At 37.3% G+C, this 22716-nt stretch overlaps 1 protein-coding gene across 1 annotated transcript in view; it reads right to left on the minus strand.

Annotated features, from left to right (window-relative positions):
- LOC140231247 (putative ammonium transporter 2) overlaps window positions 1–22105 on the minus strand; it is a 48033-nt gene extending 25928 nt beyond the window's left edge. The window contains exons 1-3 of the mRNA XM_072311395.1: window positions 21913–22105; window positions 6061–6216; window positions 5505–5615 (exon numbers count right to left, since the gene is read on the minus strand). Coding sequence (XP_072167496.1) covers window positions 5505–5615; window positions 6061–6216; window positions 21913–22105 — 460 coding nt within the window. The remainder of the gene's footprint in view (window positions 1–5504; window positions 5616–6060; window positions 6217–21912) is intronic.
- Between the last annotated feature and the right edge of the window lie 611 nt (window positions 22106–22716).

Here is a 22716-nt window from a genome sequence, read left to right on the forward strand (position 1 = left end):
CGGCGTCATCCGGGGATTGCCGTGTTGGCAGAGCAATCCGGGGTGGTCCGTGTGGCTGCCGTGTATATGCCGTATTGATCCGTGTAGATGCCGTGTTTGTCCGTGTAGACGCCGCGCTCTTCCGGCCTAATCCGTGTAGCTGCCGTGTTGATACCGTGTGTGCAGTCATACCAAAATCCTGGATGTCCCCGGATCTCCCCGGACGTCCCCGGATTTCCCCGGATCACCGTGTAGATCCTTGAGCATCCGTGTTTATATGTGACTGGGGCATAAGAAGATGGCTGGATAGCCCATATTCAGCTACGTTAAGCTGGTCTTCCATGGGGTCCAGTTGGATGTGAGGTGGGACCACTTCACCGGGTTAAACACCCTGCTCTTTGCGATGAATGAATGAAGCGGGATCTTTTACGTGCATGAGTTGTGACTCTCTCATACACGGGACCTCCATTTTATGTCCTATCCGAGGGACAGAGTGTTTTGCCTCTTGCTAGAGGGGACGGTATGTTTACACACAACATTGCTCAGTCCAGACTCGGGTTCGAACCCGGGCCGCGTGATCGTGAGGCAGACGTGCTACCGACTGAGCCAACTCACCGCCCACGGAGGTATGACCTCCGTGATATTAGGGAGTTTTCGATTGGGTGAACGAGAAGGACGTGCCGCCGAGCGCAACCGTACGTCAAGGCGTCACGTCTGTACGTTGACCCGCTGCTAAAACACATTTCGATTTCGGGCGCCGGCGTCACATCTCGTGGCGTGTGCAGGAGGCAACCTGTGCCTTGCGTGTATATATGCGGAATTTGTGACTCGTTTCTGTACCTGTAATATTTATTTTGACTTTGACTAGATGCGTATCCTGGGAGGAATTATGTGGATTTTAAAACATGATGCATGGTAAGACTACTAGGCAAATGCACTGCTGCACTAGCTAGGCCAAAAGCACCAAGATCTGTTTGCGTACAGCATTACGTGTAAGTGCATGTGTGGGACTACGGTAGGCAGTTGCAAAGTGCGAAGTAGTGAAAACGGGCAAATAAAGTAGGTACCAGAGGCTGTAGTTTGTATGTCAGCGCTGCTGCTGTGACGTATCAAGATCATAAGCTTTCATGTAATTAGAATATAAATATTCTCTCGAAAGAAAAAGGAAAACCGGTGAACTGAGCACGGATTTCCCGAGAGTCATCGTGCTCTTTCGCACGATACCCGAGAGGAGTGTGACGTCATAGCAAGGTGGGTTGAGCGCGGCGCAACCGATTTGGGTGGACGGTGATAACCGGGGTTAACGCGTTCGAAATTTGTGCGATGAGCCGAGGGTCGACACTCGCGCATGCGCAGTACGTAAAAACTACGTCAGAACAGGGTGACGCCTGGCTCAACGTGCAAATCGAAAAGTCCCTATTAGCAAAGTGTGATTTCATCAAATTTACTAAATGCCAAGGACGATGTAAACGATAAATAGCTGTTGCCTTCACATGTCAATTTGAAATTTCTGAAATTAACTCAGATGCTCATTAAAAACGCATATGGGCAAAAAGGAAAAATAAATTAAAAGATATAATTTAAGTGCTGGTGGTGAAGTGGATTGTATAACACGACCATGGAATCTTTCAAGCGTTGTATGCTACATTCTTTCTGTTTTGGTTTTGTTTTGGGCTTTTTGAGTGAGAGATATGCGTAGTTTATGTAAGATAGGTATGGATAGAATTAATGTACGATTCATTATTTCAATACTAATACGTAAGCACTACATTTTCTGGACATGTTATAAGACAGTCGAGGGGAGTAGGTGTAAAAAAAAAACAACAAAATAATAAAGATATGAACAAAGTGAGCGAATACTTGAATATTTAAGGCAGTATATAATTAAAAAAAAAAACATACACACACAAACACACGACGACGACGTCCTTATTATCAGGGCAGCGATTTGGTGATTTTCTCTTTTACAACAAACACAGACTGCCTCAGAATGCTCAACTATTCATAATTATAAGGTCCAACGACGCTACAGATCGTATGTAGAAAGGGCCAATTGTTTAATCAGGCCTTGCGCACAGTCGTAACTTTCCTGCAGGAAAATTGTCAAAAGACCAAGGTTCTTCTATAGACTAGTGAAAACAATAGAAGCTCCAACTTGTACAGATTGCTATTCGTTGGAAACAAAGAAATATAACGTAGCTGCGACTGTCATTCAAAAGTTAACAGGCAAAGCGTTCGATAAACGCAACCTTCGCCAGAGCGCTGTGTCCGAGACACAAATGAATTGATTTGTTTGCTATAGTTGGAGGAACGCATTAACCTTTCCAATCAAATTTCCTCCGTATCTAGCGGCAATGACGCCCAACGTTTGTTATTGCTACTTTATTACAAGGTGAGAATAAGATTTATAGGCTGTACATGATGAAACTAATGGGGAAATTGATGTGTATCAAATTAAACAATGTCAAATGTACAATTATACTAAATCTCTAACGAACAAGGGTTATCTCGTGCACCAGGATTTTAGACATTGCCTAAAAGTTAACATTATAGCAAAGTTTCTATCGCACATACGGACAAGCTGTGTCAACTGCCATACTACTACCCGAAAGAGTCAAACATGTGCACTTAATTTCAAGGGTATACAGAAATATATCGTATAAACTGTGTAAAAAAAAAGATAGGATAGCAAATGTTGCTTTTTGCATATACCCTGAATAACAACGTAAGTTACATACAATGTTTCTATTCCTTAAAGAGTAGTATAGCAACTTAAATTGTTTTGTTCGAAAACGTTCGAACAAAAAGCGTAGCCGTATCAAGTTTCTCAACGCAAATGCCTATAGACCCTATAGTCTTTTTTTCTTTCCCAAATAACCATGCATGCTTTTGTTTTGTTGTTGTTGGTGGTTTTTTTTTTTTCAAGTCAAGTGGACTTAACGTGTGAACGAGGTCGCGATTATCCATGCGTTCAATACAAGCTCAGGAAAGGCTGTGGCGAAGAAAACAAAAAAAAAAAAAAAAAAAACACAACCTCAATGCATCGAAAATATTGCATGTACTGTGTAATACTGTATTGTTGTTATTCTGTGTTTTTTTACAGTTTAATTTACACGCTGAAGGTTGATTCCAGCTGCCATAAAATTACCTATCGCTGTAAGGTCGCAACGTGGTAGTAGTACTTATTGTTTGATGAGAAATTGCTTTTTATTAGGTTTTATGAATGAAGGACAATTGCGCAAGCTGCATAAAAAGGTAACAATGTACTAAAAAGGTAAATTGAACATTTACTGTAACCTGTGTGTGTGTGTGTAGGGGGGGGGGGTATATGCACTTTGCCCTGATAACTGCTGAAAACAGATTATGATAAATGGACCTAACTTGTTAACGTGCCTTGTTTATCCATAGTATATCTTGGCATTACTTTTTTACATTTTCTTTGTAGTCATATTCTCTTTTCTTTTACTTTTTCTGCCCTTTGTAGCTTGCTATTTCCAGCTGCTATTTTACCTTTCATATATTATAGTTTTTTCAATAGTACTTTGTGTCCTATCTCCATTGCAAAACGAATTTACATTGTTATTTTTTTTTTCCTGGAACCCGCTGTTACAAGCTCTGCTTTTGTGGTTCCGCTTATGTCATAATATTAGCTATCCTTTATTTTTTCTTCTTTTTTTGTCCTTAGAATATAGACAGATATATGTCAAGTGAAATATGTAAATAAACGTGCTGAACTGTTCCCTGTGTCTTGAGTGTAAGATCAGTGCAGTTTCAGTAATTCAAATTCATATATCATATGGGCATAGGTTGCTGACACTATGTGTGTGTGTCTGTTGTGAAAATGAAACTTATTACTTTCTGTTACTCGATCTGCCTCTTCCTCCCTCTCTCCTCTTTCTCCCTCTCTGTCTATCAGTCTGTCTATCTGTCTATCTATCTCTCCCTCACTTGTTCCCTTCTCTTTCCAGTATTTTCGTATTCTAATCAAATTAAAGAGAAACATGTAGGCCTACCAAATCACATGTGTATCTTATGTATTTTAATGTCATACAAGTGAAAAGGGGTGACTTGAAATGAGGAGATAAGTGTGTATCCCAAATGGATTTTTGTGACTGATGTAAGGATTGACTGCGTGTAATCCTAGGCAAGTTCGAATGGATGAGCAAAAACGATTAGCGCTCACTTATACGTATTACTGCCCGCAGTTTGCTCACTCAACCGTTATTCTCTCTAAACGCCACATTGAAAATTAGCCGTTAATCAAGGATTCATTTCTCAGGAGTTTTACATAATCCGCACCATGAGAGGGACCCCTTTGAAGCCAGCATGTGATGACGTAGGAAGGCGTGGCAAGTACGAACGCATGAGGGCGTGGTATCAGCAAAGAGATTGGGCGTCAATTGAAGACATCCTTGCTCATCCATCCATTACTATAATAGCCTTTACCCCAACAACAATGGGACAACGTCCGGAGAGCAAAATTCCTTGCGTTGCACAATAAAACCGCAGGAGGGAGGAGTACAGTTTTAAACCAACAATCACACCGACAAGCCTTCTCCGGGTAGGTTTCCAAAACAACTACATTGTATACCCGTTCATGGGCAAAGAGGGTGTGGTTACAGTTCATGCATGTGATCGGCGAGCGGTGTGCCATTCTGTTTGGACTGTGGCGCATGCGTGTTAACAGAAGGGTTGTCGGGGTAATGTTTTGTTGTTGTTGTTTTTTTTTTTATTGTTCCACATTCCACATTTCAACAAATACATAAAACATAAACATCACAATACAAAAGCATGGATGAATTGTCAAGCACAGCTTATAAGACAATAAAACATGTGAAATATGAGGAATCGCATGTGAGAATATTTCTTACTTGGTATATGTAATCAAAGGAATGACAATTTGTGAATTGGAGAAAAATAAACGCCAAAAAGTAAAAAACAAAAAGCAAAAACAAAACAAAAACAAAAACAAAAACAAAGAAAACAATGTCCGCGGCACAAGACTTCTTGAGAGTTGCGTGATCACCCGAGCGAGGTACAAGTCAGATGCAGTGTACAATAGCAGAAATACCAAATGTGTACAAAGGAAGTTCAGGGTAACCTCGGGGTAATAACCCTTTATAATAATGTCAGGGTAACTTCGGGGTAATTACCCTTTATAGCTGACTAGAATCAAATGCAAGAGTTACAGTGACAACGTCCGGGCAACATTTCATCGGGTAAAGGCAAACAAACCAACCAACCAACAAAAAATATCGGACGTTGTCACGGTAACACTGGTTTGAAAGGACCTGTTATAACAGGGTCTCACTTCAACCGTAGATACAACTGATTAGAGATATGTGAAAAATGAATTGCATAGCGGGAACGGGTGAAAGATTGCGATAGCATTCTCCACACATAACTCATCTACCCTACCTAATTAGTGTGCAGAAGCATCAAAGTTCGGAAGCTAATAATGACCACCTAGAAGACGGCGGCATTTAGAAGATTGAATGAATTCTGTATCAAAGTGGTCCTCTTACCGGAAACAATGGTGGTAGCCGTTGTAGCAAAAGAGGCCTGGAATACAAACTGAGCGAAGATCCACCCAAGTTCGTCCTCGTCGACGGAATCGGTGAAGAAGTGTCCAACACCTATACAGCCATCCACAAGTCATACAAACAAACTATGATATCTGTATAGACATCCAGATTGCTTTGATAAAGATGTGTGATTATGTACATGTATATCAATTCGAGATTTACGAGACAGTAGACAGATATAGCAGAAGAGGTGTTTATTATGCATCGACTAGGCCGATATAGTACCTATATACCAACCATGTTGCTTAGTTGAAACAACATTCGGAACATTTGGCTGGCAAAAAAAAAAGCAGAAAAGGGGATAGTACCAAAAAAGGACTAAACTCATTATCATTATTAAATTCATATGCTTATTAGGACTGAACAAGAATATACATAATATATATACATATAATATCATAACTTCCTGTTTGCTGCGTGAAATAAAGATTACCAAGCATATCATGGAATAGGGACGTAATATCAAGCTTTCCTTTCACCCATCAGGGCGTCTTACCACAAAATTTATTCGTGCCCTCGTCGACGCCGAAGCTGAAGCCGTAGCCGAACATCCAGTAGGTCAGGCCTCCGAAAATGACATCGACAGCGTTCTTGACCATGATGTTGACCTCGTTCTTCCGAGACACCATTCCGGACTCGAGAAGACCGAACCCTGTTCACATAGGTGCACAGAAAAGAATTAAAGACTCAATCGCGAAAGGGTTACCAGGCGATGTTCACTATCATAACTGATTTTCATCAAACTATAGAGTAAGCTTTTACATGGATAACAATAACAATCCACAGCGCATCACATTGCAAGTAAACATGCAAGAAAACAACTGTAATATTAAGTAGAAAATACAGTTCTTGCAGCAGCAGCAGCAGTCGTAGATGTGATAGTTCGAGAAAGAGTGGTAGTAGCAGTAGTGTCGGTGATAGCGGTAGTTATGCCGGTAGGTGTGGTAGTAGTTGTAGTAGTAGTAGTAGTAGTAGTAGTAGTAGTAGTAGTAGTAGTAGTAGTAGTAGTAGTAGTAGCAGCAGCAGTAGCAGTAGTAGTTAAGTAGTAGTAGTAGTAGTAGTAGTAGTAGTAGTAGTAGTAGTAGTAGTAGTAGTAGTAGTTGTAGTAGTAGTAGTAGTAGTAGTAGTAGCAGTAGCAGTAGTAGTTAAGTAGTAGTAGTAGTAGTAGTAGTAGTAGTAGTAGTAGTAGTAATGATAACAATAATAATAACAACAATAATAATAATAATGAAAATAAAGTAGTGGAAGTAGGACCTCGTAGGAGGAGGAACAGGAGTAGGAGGTGGTGGTACTGGTATTAGAAGTGAAATTGAAAAAAATGCCACAATGATAGTAGCAGTAGTAATGGTAGTCGTAGTAGAATTGGTAGTGGTAGTTGTAGCAGTAGTGATCTGGGCCCCATTTCATAAAAAGTTGATATGATAGCAACTCTTCATTTCATTTCATTTCATTTATTTCATTTCCAACAACATTTTCATACACAAAATAACACAATATCAATGCAATGTAGTAACAAAGAAAAATACGTGAAGTTGACAATACTGCGCATCACAAAAGCAAAGTAAACGATGAAAATTGAATTGAAAATAAAGTTGCAGGAAATGGAGGAGACATGCTAAAAAGCTAAGCTTGTATTTTGCAGTCTCCTCGTGGACAAAAAGACTAAATAACATCAAAAAGCAATTAGCTAGACATAATACAAAAGGTGTACAACACATACAGACCTATACATATAAACAAACAAACAAACAGACGGACAAACAAGCACAAGCAACCTCTCTTGTAAAGAGAAAGAGAGAAAAAAACAAAACACAGTAAAGGAAAAAGAGGAAAAGAGGAAATTATTTTGAAAGAAGAAACAGAAAGAGACAAGATGACATGGAAAGGCGAGAAAGGAGAAGAGATGAAAGGTCTATACCAGCACACGCGAGGCACATTGTGCGGTGGATCACCGAGGTATATGTACATAATGTAGGAAAGGAATAGACAAAAGAAAAGAATGAGTATAACGAATATAAAAGAGAGCTCAAAATTAAGGCTAATTAAAATATAACTCATTCAACTATATAAGAATTTATGAATAACTTCTTCAGTTTAAATGTGAATGTGTTTAAACTTAGAACTTATTTCATACTATTATCGAGAGTGTTCCAAAATTTGGGGCCAGTAAAAGAAAACATAGATTTAGCAAACATAGTCCTGGTTAATGGCAATGAAATGAGTTGGATTGCGGGGTAGGATACAAATGAACAGATCTATTTTTAGTGAACATGGAGTCAAACACAAATGGGAGAGAATTATTGGTAAGTTTGTACATGAATTGTCCTAGGTGTAAAAAATACAAATCCTTAACTTTAAAGATTTTGTTTTCATGAAATAACACATCAGTATGACTTCTCCACGATTCATTGCAAATAATGCGAAGAGCTTTTTTCTGTAACAAAAGTAGTCTTTCCAAATGAGAAGAATGTGTGTTTCCCCAGGCGAGTATACCATAATTCAAATAAGGTAAGATCAGAGATGAATATAACATTAAAAGAACATTTTTGGGCAAACAAAATTTAACTTTATTTATAACACCTATATTTCTTGAAATGATACGGCTTATGGAATCAATATGTAAATTCCAAGTAAGTTTACGGTCAATAATCAAACCTAAGAATTTGATTGAAGAAACTTCTTCGATAACTGTTGCATTCAGATATACTTTCCTAGGTACATTTTCTAAAAAGTTACTAAAAATCATACATTTAGTTTTTTTTTATATTTATGGACAATTTATTTGCTCTTATCCATTGAAGCAATTTATCCCATTCCACATTTAAAACATCAATTAACATATTAGGATCAGAATGTGACAAAAAAAAACAAACATTAGAATCATCAGCAAATAATAGAAAGGAAAGAATACTTGATGAATTCGGCATGTCGTTAATGTAAAGGATAAATAAAAGAGGTCCAAGCAAACTTCCTTGAGGCACTCCACAATTAACATTTGGCATGACAGATGTATGTCCATTAACATAAACAAATTGCTTACGGTTAGAAAGGTAACTCCTGAACCACTCCAAGGCCTTTCCTCGGATACCATAATGTGAATATTTATAAAAAAAAAGTATATTGTGGTCAATGGTATCAAAGGCCTTGGAGTAGTCCAGGAAAACGCCGATTGTATGATGAAATTGATCAATAGCTTTTGAAACTTTATCTAAAAGGGTAAGTATTGCGTGGGATGTGTTGTGGTTTTGCCGGAAACCAAACTGATAATCAGAAATTATTTTATGAATATCCAAAAACGTCAATAATCTAGAATGAACAACTTTTTCAAGTAATTTCGAAATAGAAGTCAACAAAGATATAGGTCGATAATTGCAAACATCTTCCCTATCCCCTTTTTTATAGATAGGAATTACTTTAGAAATTTTCATATCCTCAGGGACAACTCCGTTACACAAAGACAAATTTAAAACGTGTACTAATGGATCAACAATAGAATTGATAATATTTTTCAAAAGAACATTATCAATACTGTCATGCCCGGCACTTTTCTTGTTTTTCAAATTCTGAACAATATCTAACAATTCATTTCTCTCTAAGGGAACAAAAAACAATGAGTTAGGATTACGAGTTTGTAAAAAATCAAAAAAAAAAAATCTTTTGACTATCCGGAATATTGCGAGCAAGATTATTGCCAATTTGTGAGAAATACTGATTGAAGATATTTGAAATGGATGTAGCATCATTGATAACCAAATTATTATATTTGACTGTAGTAATACGCGGTTTCTCCGTATTTTTATTAATAGCTGTATTAATTTTCCACGTATTTTGAATATCATGTTTAAACAAAGATAACTGATTAATAAAATATTTACGTTTCTCGCACCGTATTACTTGCGTGAGAACATTCTTATATGAAGTATATTTATGACGAGAATGCTGGAATGACAATTGTCATAGTAACGACAAGAATCAAGCTTCCTGATTGGCTGTTGCTATTGGAAGTTGTCATTCCACCAAGAGTTGCCATCCTAACATCTTTTATGAAATGGGGCCCCGGTGATAGTAGTAGTGGTTGTGGTAGTGGTAGTATATAGACAAAATAAAGTAAATCGAGAATACTGTCGGTATAATAGAAATATTGGCAAAAGTTATTTCTGTTAATTGTCGTACATGTGGTGGCATTAACTGTGGTAGCAGTACCAGTGGTAGTGAGTGTTATTCTTGTTGTTACTGCTGTTGATGTAATTGATTTATCTCTGGTTTCTACTGCATGTTACTGTTGTTGTTATAGGGCTGTTAGTGATTGGGTTATCGATTTGTGTGTATGTACCTGGAAATTTGTTTACCATGCTGCCACTGGGAACTTGGGGATGGCGTTCACTTTCACTGATGGCGTTCTGATGTTGATTGCTTGTCATAAAATCATCAGATATTTTGTTCTGATTGAACATGGCCTACCCACGTACATGAAGGATATCTACAAAACGGGCCATGGCCAAGAAAATACCTACCTCGCGATCAAACTTATAGGAACAGAAATCATTGCATGAAAGCAATCATTTGATGTGCATCTGCACACTCCTAACAGGGTTTGACCTATTCTACTAGCAGTTGGTGGCGGATGAAAGGACATGCCATTAGGATATGAAGGCCATCATAGTATCGACGCCAAAGACGTATAGTCAAGTAGAGCAACGTATAGCTAGTCCATGACGTCATTTATGAAAGAGGAAATTAATTTCATCTAGCTATTCATTTCCTGTTTTTTCTTCTCTCAGGGGGAATTTCTTGTAGGTCCATTGCAACAGTGTGAAAGGAAAGACCCTATGTTGCATTGTTCTTCACTTGATTTTAAGAACGAAATGATATTTCTTTTAATTCCATCATAAAGAGTATACATTGTGTCCCATGTTTAATAAAAATCGAATTTCTTTCTTTTGTTTCGTTATGATATGTTGTCATGTATACGTAACGTGCTATTAAGATTAGTTAATGATTCACAGTTCTTTAAGTTTACTTTCAGCTTAAATCGGACACGATAAGTGAAAGGATCTGTGTTCCTACCATAAATGTGATTAAGGAGCCCAGTAGCATTAGTACAACAAATCTGTGTAAAGAAAAAAGTTCGCACATCTATTAGATATTGTCTAAACCCACACTGTAAGTTGCATCGCATATGATCAGTACACTATTCGTAATCTTATAGAGTATCGAACGTATCTCTTTCCACCAGATAAGACTGTTGCTGAAAACTGTCGTTAAACAATATTGTTTTCAGTCATTTATAGTGTTATTAGCGAGACATACACAAAATAACAAAACCTAAAAAGTGTGTAATGACATCCTAATTTGACTTTTTTCCCATCTTTCTTTCTCTCTCTTTCTTATTCTAAAGTAATTAGTGTCATTCGAGAATTCTAAATGAATTGGACATGCAACAAAGTGGAAATACCGCATGGCCACAACTCTCCCTGGTATGCTTTGATACCATGGTGACGAGACCTCGAAGTTTACGGACGGGATCATGTGATAAAAGAAAACGTTCACGTGACTATTCTTGTGGCCACAGCTTCTTGGTAAACTTCTTAATTTCTCCTAATTCATCGCAAACCTCTCTCTGAGAATTGGCGATAGACTCGCGAAAATGACTCTTGATGCCTTTCTTGAAAGCTAGATGATGTTTTGCTAAAGATGTCGTCCTATAAAGCGACATCTTTAATTGAGAAAACATTATAAAAACATTTGAAAATGAATTATTCACTACAAGTAATCAGATTAATTTGATGACACTGACGACAGCCAGACAATTGAATCGGAGTACGTTTCATCATCTGTTGTGCTGTATATCATTGTGAATACTGTTGTTTTTGTTGTTGTCGTCGTCGTCGCCATTGTTGTTGTTGTTGTTGTTGTTGTTGTTGATAATGACGTTGTTGGTGGTGATGGTGGTGTTAACAGGCAAGTGGGTTTTTAAATTCATTGATATTAGCACTGTGACGTAATGATTGTGTAATCAATCACCTACCACCACAGCTCCATGCCTGGTATTTTGCAACTAACATCAATAGAAAAAAAAAATAACATTTTGCTAATGCATTCCATGCAAAACAATAGAATGTTGTGTATTCGGCAGTCAGAGAACATTAAAAACATAAATGATAATCTTTAAATATGTCATGACAACATTTGGAATTTAATTCCTGATTTTATGTTATTGCATCTTGTGTGTGAAAAAAAAAAAACTTTATTCAACATGGAAAGCGGCAAAAAGCATAGTGTCCCTTTTTTACATTAAAACGGGCTTAAACTCTACTACAAATAAATGTAAAATTGTCTTTAATCATGATGTGCTTGGAAATCGTGGATCATTGTTTTCGTTTGTGTGACAGACGTACATGTATAATGGTTGTCTCCATGCGTACTCTGATTAGGGTGTGTTTGCATGTGTGCATGTGTGTGTGTCTGTGTGTGTGTGTGTCTATGTTTGTGTCTGTGTTTTTGTTTGTGTGGTGTGGGCACGCGTGCGCGTATGATACTCCTAAATGTGGAAAAAGGGGACGGTTGCAGAAAAAATGAAATAACCAAGAATTCACAACAGAAAAAGATATGAGATGAATTTTAAGGAAAATTTGACGGAAATGATCGCTGAGAGACGAAAATGCTTTTGCTGTTACTAATGCAGCGAGTGTGACGAACGAATTTGACTTGTCAATGACGAGAATTTCGCGCAGTATTAAATGAATTATTAATTAGTTTGTGCACTCAAGTAAAGATCTCTTACATTACATATTGAGTATCATACTGAAGAAGTCGATTCCATCTCGGCGTGGTGTGTAGAGAATTAATGGGTACCCCATTATAAATTTTATTGTCACATTTTTTTTTTTCGTAGCGATACACTCGAATACACGTAGTCATATATAGGGATACATGCTTGCTGTCTTTTGAAGGTCATACATCTCACCTTTTTGAATTTGTGATTTTCGACCATCGTCGTCATTTGCAGTAGCACATAAATAATAATAGGACAGAATACGGGTCAATTAACTAACTGAGCTTGTCTGTTCAATAAGCCAGCTACAATGTAGGCCTAAAATAGAACAAACGCATTACCACGTGGTAAATCTTTCCTCGTTGATGGACCTCTCCGATACTTGTCCGAACTTTTCTTGCACATAACGAACATGATGCTAGACGAACGATTAAAGCAATTAGGAACAAAGGTTTGGAGCTGAACGATTTTTCTTGCACATGTTTTCCACATTGCAACAGATAGCATGTATTTCATGCATAAACAAAGTGGACTGAATGAGGTTGAAATTATTAAGATGCAAGAACCATTGAACTTCAACAAGCCATTTTTTTTTTTTTTTAAACTAGCAAACTCTTAACATAATCCTGAAGACAGACATAGTGTTATTTCTAAATCTAGTGTTTACCGGGACCTGCTGGTTTTGGTTTAAATCATTTTTGTTTCTTTTTTTTTTGTAACTCTCAAATCTACATTACACATCAAGTGCACAAGACACAATGATAAAGACTGAACGATGGAAACAAACAAACAAACAAACAAACTCAATTAATGTAACGGAGCTTATGCAAAATACAACCTAACACAAAGACTGGCTCTCTAAGAGTCAGGTAAACTCGAATGTTTATATCCTGATAGGTTTATTCCCAGGAGTAAGGTCATTTGGAATTCACTACCTTCCACTATTCGAAATTCACAATTTAACAGGACGTTCAAAAAAACAACTCAAAATATTTCTCCTCGCCAAATATTAGTTTCACTTTGCTTCACATTTGATCCACCACTTGCATAATTTATCCAACAAGCGTTGCACTTTCTTTTATTTTTGTGGATTCCAACTCTTTGTAGTCGGGTGATCCCATCACTGCAAGCCCTTGAGGCTTTTACGGAACACCTTTTTCTTTCACTTTACTACACTTCTCTTTTCTTGTTCTTTTGTAAGTGTGACTTTTTTTTTTTCAAGTCTGACTTGTTACCACTTTGCTGTGATGACCTATGTCATCCCTCTGTGTTATACGTGTGAATTATGTTATATTTCATCTTTTTTAAGTGTATATGTTGTAAATATTGAAAGAAATAAAGAAGAGTCATCATCATCATAAAAAATGTGGTTAAAAAAAACGATCACGCACACACTTACGATGAGTGACATTCATTAACCATGGACCATCCATATGTTTATGCATCTGCCACAAAGTGTCGCCGGAGGCATTATGTTTTCGGGTTGTCCGTCCGTCCGTCCTTCCGTCCGTAATAAATTTGTCGAAAGGGTAACTAGAAAACTGTTTGAGGTATTCTAATGAAACTTGGCATGTATATGCATGAGTGGGCGAAGTTGTGCGTATCAACTTTTGGTTGCACATGCTCAAGGTCAAAGGTCAAAGGTCTAAGTCAAATGCTCAAAATTTCACTATTACCCTAATATTTATGCAATGCCAGAAGTTGTTTTCTTGTAACTTAGTGTATACATGTATTGACTCATAAAGATTCTCTAGAGAAAGTTTGGGGCCATGAGGTCAAAGGTCAAAGTTCGAGTGAAAATGTGGAATTTCACTTCTTCCACCATATCTTTGAAGTGGTTCAAGGTATCATCATGTAACTTGGTACATATTTATACATATACTGCCTGACAGCGATTCTCTTAAGAATTTTAGAGTCATGGGGTAAAAGATTAAAGGTCAAGGTTAAAAGACCGGGTTAAAATGCTAAACGTTTACTATTTGATGCTTAAATCACACTTTTCTCCATACTTTTGAAATTGCTCAATGCATAAACTTATAAAATGGTCAAAGATCGAGTAAAAATCATCAAATCCCAAAATACCTGCTCTCTTGAACACTATAGCCAAGTAAACCTAGTTCAAGAAAAGTGAACACTCAACACGTTACTGACAAACATGTCATTCTGATATTTTGCTAGTTATGTGAAACTGTCGTCACACATTGTCAAGATGCACTATGGACCTATTGGGAGAATCATGAATAACGGCGGAGGCATCCCAGTCGCCATAGCGACATTTCTAGTTGTATGATGTCCTTTGTTTTGTGTGTATGTGTGTGTGTTTGTGTGTGTCCGTGTTTGTGTGTGTTCGTATGTATGTGTGCTCGCACGCGTATGTTTCATATTAAGGAAAGTAGTATTCGATGGTAGTTTGGTTTAACATGAACCTTCACGCTAAAACGGCCTTGTTTTGGATGAACTTGAAGTAGGACTCCCCGCTTGATCGTATGGCGTTTGCGTATAATAAAGCTTCTGTTACATGCTATAGTTTCCATAGCGTCATAAAGTCAAATCATGCATTAAACTCTAACACTAATTAGCGAGCATGAGTCGCCTCGCGGCATTCGACTTGCAAGGACAGCAGCGTAGACAGAAACAAGAAACAACAACATCAAAAAGACACAGTACGTCGACAACCTTTTTATACTTTTTAGTGGGCATGTGTGCGTGTGCGCGGTACTCCTATCAAGCACTGTCAAGTAGGCCTGAATATCTATTGCTAGTTTGTGTGTGTGCGCGCGTGTATGTCTTATGTGTGTGGGTTTTGTTTTGTTTGTTTGTTTGTTTTTTGTTTTGTTTTGTTTTTTTTTTGGGGGGGGGGGAGGAGAGGGTGATGGCTCAAAAACAATGAATAGATGCACCAAGATTAAATCATTCACAACTCGTGTCCTGGAGTAATAGTTATGACGTCCTGATTAAGTATACAGTTGTATTCCTTTTCTATGTATGAATGTGTATTTATGGTGTTATAATAGAACAGTCATAATCATGGGTGTGAAGCTGTGTTCAAGTAGCACGTTCATCTGTATGATCACATCGTGGACGTATGTGAGTATCTGTGTGTGTAAATGTCTGATGGTGTGCGTGGGTGTGTGAGTGTGCGTGGTGGTGATGAAGAAGATGATGATGATGATGATGATGATGATGATGATGATGATCAAGAGCATTCGTAAAGCGTCAATATAAAAGGCGCCCGATATCATTCACAAAGTTGCAGAAAAAAAATAGGTCTGTGCACGTATATGTGTGTGTGCGCGCGCGCGCGCGCGTGTGTGTGTGTGTGATAATTCATTAAAACTGTGCAGTTATTATGTCAGTTTTGTAGATGATGATTTCTCGGCCGAGCTAGAAAAATTCCGACTGCATGGTTATACACTACCATTTAATTTCATTGACAATTATATCGTAGCTGTCAAATTGGTAGCAAGGCACACAATTTTATTCTGTTTTTGTCTTTTTATTGAAAATAACTGATTTCAAATAAGTGGTCATGCTTTTGTGCAAGCAAAAATTCTGCATTAGGAAGGAAACAAAAAGTGGCATTTTCGGTAGATAATACTTATAATTATATCCAACAATGTTAGTATATTGTTGAAAAAGGTATCCAGAAACCTTCTGTCGCATAGGTTGTAACATCCTTGCTTTAAGAAACTGAAAAACTTAAAAGAACAAAGAGGAAGGCGTACAGATGTCTCAGTGAAGACATATTTTGTCTTCTCTGAAATGCATCTTCGTTTCGTCACCCTCTTTTTTTTTACCGCTCAAGTATTTTGTAACGTAATTATACAGTACTAATATTTTACTGATTAATCCAACTTTAACAAAAGCAAAACGGGACCCTGTGGAAGCGGGACCCTGTGGAAAAACAGGCATATTTTGCAAATATGACTGAACGGGCAATCCCCCGTTTCTTCTGTACGTATATGCAATGTATATGCAACTTGTAATGTGTGTATTTTTTTTTATCTGAAGACGGCGATAAAAACAAACAACAACAACAATAGCAAAAAACAGAAAGAAAGACAAGAAATGTCGCGCGTATGCTGTGTCGAATATTTCTACTTCGATTTCTCCTGGAGGAGAAATTATAGCTTCATTTAAATATTATTACAGTAAACATTATTTTCACACCCTTTGTTCACGACCTCATAACCAGTTCAGCTTTAAGCAAGACAAATCGTTAAGCTCCAAACCTTTGTTCCTAATTGCTTTAATCGTTCGTCTAGCATCATCACGATGATGCAAACTAAATAGCGCCGTATATCGCCGCCATAAGCGCACCTGATCTCGAAAATATGATCCACATAGCATAACCAAATCAAATGTTCCTAAAGGGTGAATTTCCAGTGTTCATGTAAAATTGATTCGTGAGGTATGGTTGTTTAAATCTGATTCTTTCCGCTGTCATCAACTCCAATCAATGGACATTGGATGATCGCAGGTGGATTGTTTTACATGATTTCCTGGTTTCTCGCAGACCTGATCACTCACTCAACACATCTTGCCACATTTTCCAGTCTTCTATTGGCAAAGTGCTATATGCCCTTTCCAACGTCAAGGTCAAACATCAGGCATTAGCAACACTTAGCAATAACAGACAGTTTGTTAATTTTTTATTTGTTTTTTGTTTCATCTGGTTTTGTTGTTCGACCATCAGTTGCATTCGGGGGAAATTGTTTCACACCTATGGCAGATTCACCTGGACTCGAGTTTGTCTGTTTGTTTTTTCCTCCTTTGGGGGACGGGGTGTGTTTACGATAATCGGGTGGTTTTTTTTTTTTCAGTGTCTGAAATGGCATGTAACCATGGCAACGAAGATCCTTTCTCGGCTATGCCATCTGTCATTGTATTTCAGGCTATTAGTTAGGTTTTTTTTTCTGGTTTAGGTAAAGTTCAATGCTTCAAATGACACAAAACGTTCGTTCTATTATGTCAAAATGTTTCATTTATAGTATAACGTATAATTTAAGATACAACTCAGTTCATTTCAAAATTGTCACAACCACACATCTATACATTTTCTGTGACAGATTGGTTTTGATTGCTCTGAATGAAAAAAAAAAAGAATAAAGGATCTCACTTGTCATACTTGTAGTAATATTCGATGATGTTGATGGACTGTAAACGCGTTTTGTTTAATTTCCTAGTGTGAGAAATTCAAGCAAATTTCAACGTCTATCTGGAAAAGCTACAATACTCAGAGAAGAACAAGTTGATCGAAGTGCATCTCACCTTTTTTTTCTTCTTTTTGCTTAATTCCTTCTCAGAACGTAAGAAACCAAGACACCGGAGGAGGCATGGCATTAATGGGATAGTGTAGTGTTGGTTGAGATGAGGATACAGTTTTTAACATATTGCGAGATGATTAGAAACCACTTATATGAAATAAGGCATAGCGTACAATTCAAATAGGAATTCAAAGTTTATTTAAAAAAAAAAAACTTGAAAATGGCTCACATATCTGAAAGTATAGAGTAAAACAAAGCGTTCCTAATAAAAGGTGGGACCAACATTTTACTCGAACCTCTTTGTTATTGGATATCTCAGCCATTTCAAAACCAAATTTCATCACATAGCCATAAAATTTGAATTCCACTTTGAATTGGGTGCTCTTTCATATTTTATATAAGTGGGCTTTTTTTTTTTTTGTCATCTCGCTAAATGATAAAATCTGGATCCCCATCTCAATCAGAACTATACCACCCCTTTAAAGAATTTAATTTAATTTGGCTCCTCAATTTGAAAAGTTTCACTATTTTATCTTTTTGCTTTCTAGTAGCGCTTATCAAAATCAAACTTCTCCATGGAATACATTCCTAGCACCTTGTATCGTACCTTGTTATGATTATGATAATGATTATGATTATGATTATGATTATGATTATGGTTATGATTATGATTATGATTATGATTATGATTATGATTATGATTATGATTATGATTATGATTATGATTATGATTATGATTATGATTATGACATCTTATCATATTCTATCCGGAATACTTAACAAATAAGAAAGTTACACAATAAAGAAAAAAAAAAAAGAAATACATCACCGGGGACCCTGTAGACCCTCTATGTGCGTCATTACACATGATACAGATGATACAAAAACAGAACTTGCATTTTTTAAAAAAGAGCGAAGAGACGTTTTGTTCACATGTGTCATGTCAGCGATTAGGGACAATTTTTGAGAAAGGAAACAGTGGACGGAAAAAAATAAACAACTGGGAGGAGATAGAGTAAGAAATATGAAGAGTCATATCGGACAGAAAGGGGGAGAATGCGGAATGGAGAGAGAATTAGAGGCAATGAGACGTCGGAGAACAACAGGATGACAGAGAATGAATGAAAAATGGTGTTTAAAGGAGCGAAATGGATGCAGAAAATATTTTACACAGAAAACCTTTTCAAGGGCTTGCATAGTTGCGCAAGTACACTAAGATGCACTTGGCATTATTATTTCCCTGTGACTTTTACCTTCTACAGCGTCCGGAAAACTGTTTGATGATGCAATGACAATGTCACTATTCAAAATGCGTCATCAAATTGAATGAGCTCCCTTGTTTTAGATTTTTACCCTTTCTTTCTTGCCCTTATGTACATTTTTTTAATTTCAATTCAGGTTTTAGGCTGGGGAGAGAAAAGCTGAATGCGACACTCGTCTCTTCGATTTGTCACCAAGAGACTCGGCTGACATCTTGTGCGTAAAATCGTTGACCTATTCAAACGTGTCCATGTCACCTCCAAAAGTTAGTCAAGTCAAGCTTGAATCTTAAAAGATCGGCCGTGTAAGCACAGCTTAAAAACGTGGATGCAACCAAAGAGAGACAGGAGTGTGTCATATATATATATATATATATATATATATATATATATACATATATATATGTAAAAAACGAGCTAAATCCCTTTTTGTTATTGAAGTTGAGATATTTGTGATTAAAGTTCCTAAAAACAGAGAAAATAATAAGAAAATCAGGATATTTTTAATCAAAACTTTTAGAATATTCCTTGTTATGTCACAAGTGAGGTATTACTGGAAAGGTTTAATTTTGCTCTATCTGATGATGCACTTATACTTTGAAATATTTATAAATGGCGCCTAGCTCATTTTGCAATAAAATTCTTCATATATATATATATATATATATATATATATATATATATATATATAGGTGTGTGTGTGTGTGTGTATGTGCGCATGTGTGTATTCATGTGTGTGTGTGTGTGTGTGTGTGAAGAGAGAGGGAGAGAGCATGGTCTTCTTATTTTGGCTTACTTTGAAATGGCTTTTATATCTTCAGAGATAGTTTGAATTAAAATGGATCAGAGTCAGCTTTTGATTGTATCTTTATTTCTTCCCTTCACCTTAGCCAACTTGAAACATATCTATTTGAATACAAAACCTAGCTATATTGTTCCTACATAATTGTCTTCCTACGACTTGATTAGAATCCACTATGACTTGTACATTATTTTTCAGAAGGCACCCATTGATTAGATGCATTACGTGCAGAAAATACTCCTGCAGCTGAACGAAATGTGTTGGTCCTTCATGGTCGAAGTAGTCTGTATCTACAGTAATCACAGGTGTACTCTTGGTTATAACTATCTTGTAAATGTTAGCAGTGTGGTATTGGTAGTAGTAGTAGTAGTAGTAGTAGTAGTAGTAGTAGTAGTAGTAGTAGTAGTAGTAGTAGTAGTAGTAGTAGTAGTAGAAGTAGAAGTAGTGGTAGACAAGTAGCAGCAGTAATAGTAGTAGAAGCAGTAGTAGTAGTGGCAGTAGTAGTAGTAGTAGTAGTAGTAGTAGTAGTATATAGTAGTAGTAGTAGCAGAAGAAATAATAGTACAATACTCAGGTAGTAGTAACAGTAGTGGTAGCAGTAGCAGTAGCAGTGGCAGTAGTAGTAGTAGTAGTAGCAGTAGTAACAATTAGAATAGAAGTAATACTGGTGGTTATTATTTGTTGTTGTTGTTATTTTGTATAGAGGTTCCCCGAAATAGCCTTCTATGAATATAACCATATAGAAAATTACTGTTGCAATACCCATGGTGATTCATTCGTTGTGATTAATTATCGGCTTTAGAAGCATCTTCTTTTTCCCATTACTAGATCCATCAAGTAAATACCTGGGACGTGCACAATGTCCCATTACTCAAACTTAAAGGGAAGATAAACCCCAAGAACAATGTGGATTGAGTGAAAGCAGCCACATTAGTAGAACACATCAGTGAATTAAAGTTTGAAGAAAATCGGACAATCGATGCAAAAGTTATGAATTTTTAAAGTTTTGGTGTTGGAACCGCTGGATGAGGAGCTGCAACGCCATATAAAACACGCTTTAAAAATACAATGCTTTATGCGCTAAATGAGCCACGTACCAACCATGACTCCGGCAAGCAACGTAGTATGTGTAGCCGATGTAAGGTTGTAAAGTATACATCAAACGGGATAGATACAATATGAACAACTGAGATACAAAGTGACGAAAGGCTTCATGTGTATTTTAATATGTGCGTGGGTAACACTGTGTGAAAGCAAGACAAAAGGAAAGAGAGAGAGAGGGGGGCAGAGAGAGGAGAAATAAGTTTAAAAAAAAAGTAGAAAACAGGTATATAATTTAAATTGCATACGAAACGTTTCGAAAGATAAATGACCAAAAAAATAATAGCACAAGCGGCCTTGAAAGAGCAATTCTGTCAGCAGGGGGATGGGATATATCATTCAAAAGAGTTCCCTTTATAAGTAATTAGTGCAGTCATATTTCTTTTTTTTTCTTTGCAAAAAACAACAACAACAACAACAACAACCAGGAAATCGCATCTAACGTTGTAAGTAAAATCAGAGTGCGTCAGCTATACATTCATATCACCTTTGAATCCCTTACATTCATTTCCTTTTAGTTTAGTCTGCTTGGATGCACTAAAAACACAACCCATGTTTCACTGTCATTTAAATTCTAACTTGAATTGCCGAATGGTGCGACCTTCATCCGACCACGCAGTGTGTTTCCTTGGATTACTGCAGATTGGTGTATCTATCACTCGCACTCGACAACTTACCATATTTCTTTACACGTTGACAGGCAATCAATTTATGTGTCAATGTATTTGAGTAGATCGAGTTTTAGGAGCTACATGAGTGGTAGACTTGCAGAGAAAGAGAGAGGGGGGAAGGGAGACACAGACAGACAGACAGACAAACAGACTGACTGACAGACAGACAGACAGACATATAAAAATAAACATGCAGAGAGACGCTAGTGTATATATGAATTGTTTTTTCTCTTATATCTCTGCCAAACATTGTATAATTGTTAAATTATTATTTTTATCTTACCGTACACATCGTGAAAGACAACAAAACTTGCATTTTGTCTCTCGGCATGCATGTCTGTGACTGTGCTATTCTTATTCTTATTCTTATTCCTTTCTTCTTGTTTCTCTTCATGCTTTTAATCAACAGAGGCTTCAATTCGGTGCTTTTAGACAAGCTCTCGGGTAAGATACAAAGGACGTGAATGGCCTACCTGATTGCATGGTAAAAATGACAAAGGCACTGGTCAGAATCCACGTGGCGTCGTCCCAGCTAGTGCCCGGTGTCCGGTCGGGTTCCGTCGTACTGTTCAACGTGGTGTTCCAGTAGCAGTCCGTTTCGTTCTCATAGCCATGGCAGGAAATGTTTGTGGCATTCGGAACTGGGGTAGGCGTTACTTGCTTCATTATCACTCTTTTCAGGCGATTATTGTCAATGAGTAATCTTGCTATAAAGTTCTTAAGGTAAGGATGAATAAACTGCCTCTTTGTTCATCAGAAGATCCAACACAATCTGGCAACGGTCAGAAAACACGTGATAGTCCGACATGAGGTATGAATAAATGAAGTTGGCTGAATCGATGCTAGTCAGAGCAACGTTTTCCCACTCATTCTATAGAGTCTGCTGACCTGACCTTGAAACGACCAGCGCCTCACTATTTATAGCCGTTGTTGCAAATACAGCTGCACATTCACGAGAGATAGAAGGAAGTCAACGTTACTGTTTTAATGTTTGTTTTAGCTTTTTTAAATGTTCAACTTGCTTAACTCCATTGACGTTGCGAGCTAGAATCTGCCACTGAGGCTTGACAGTACGTACGGCTATCTTCATTAGATGGTAACTGATTGCCAACCTTGTAGTTGGAGCGCATGCGCACAGAAATTGAGGGATATCTTGTATTTCGTCGCTGAACTTGCTGAACCAATCGAGAGTAAGAGTACGAATACACACACTTTCCCACGTGTGTACATACATATGCATGTTTATCTGTGAGTGTGTGTGTGTGTGTGTGTGTGTG

The sequence above is a fragment of the Diadema setosum genome, chromosome 7 (assembly GCF_964275005.1).
Source record: "Diadema setosum chromosome 7, eeDiaSeto1, whole genome shotgun sequence".
Classification (NCBI taxonomy): domain Eukaryota; kingdom Metazoa; phylum Echinodermata; class Echinoidea; order Diadematoida; family Diadematidae; genus Diadema; species Diadema setosum.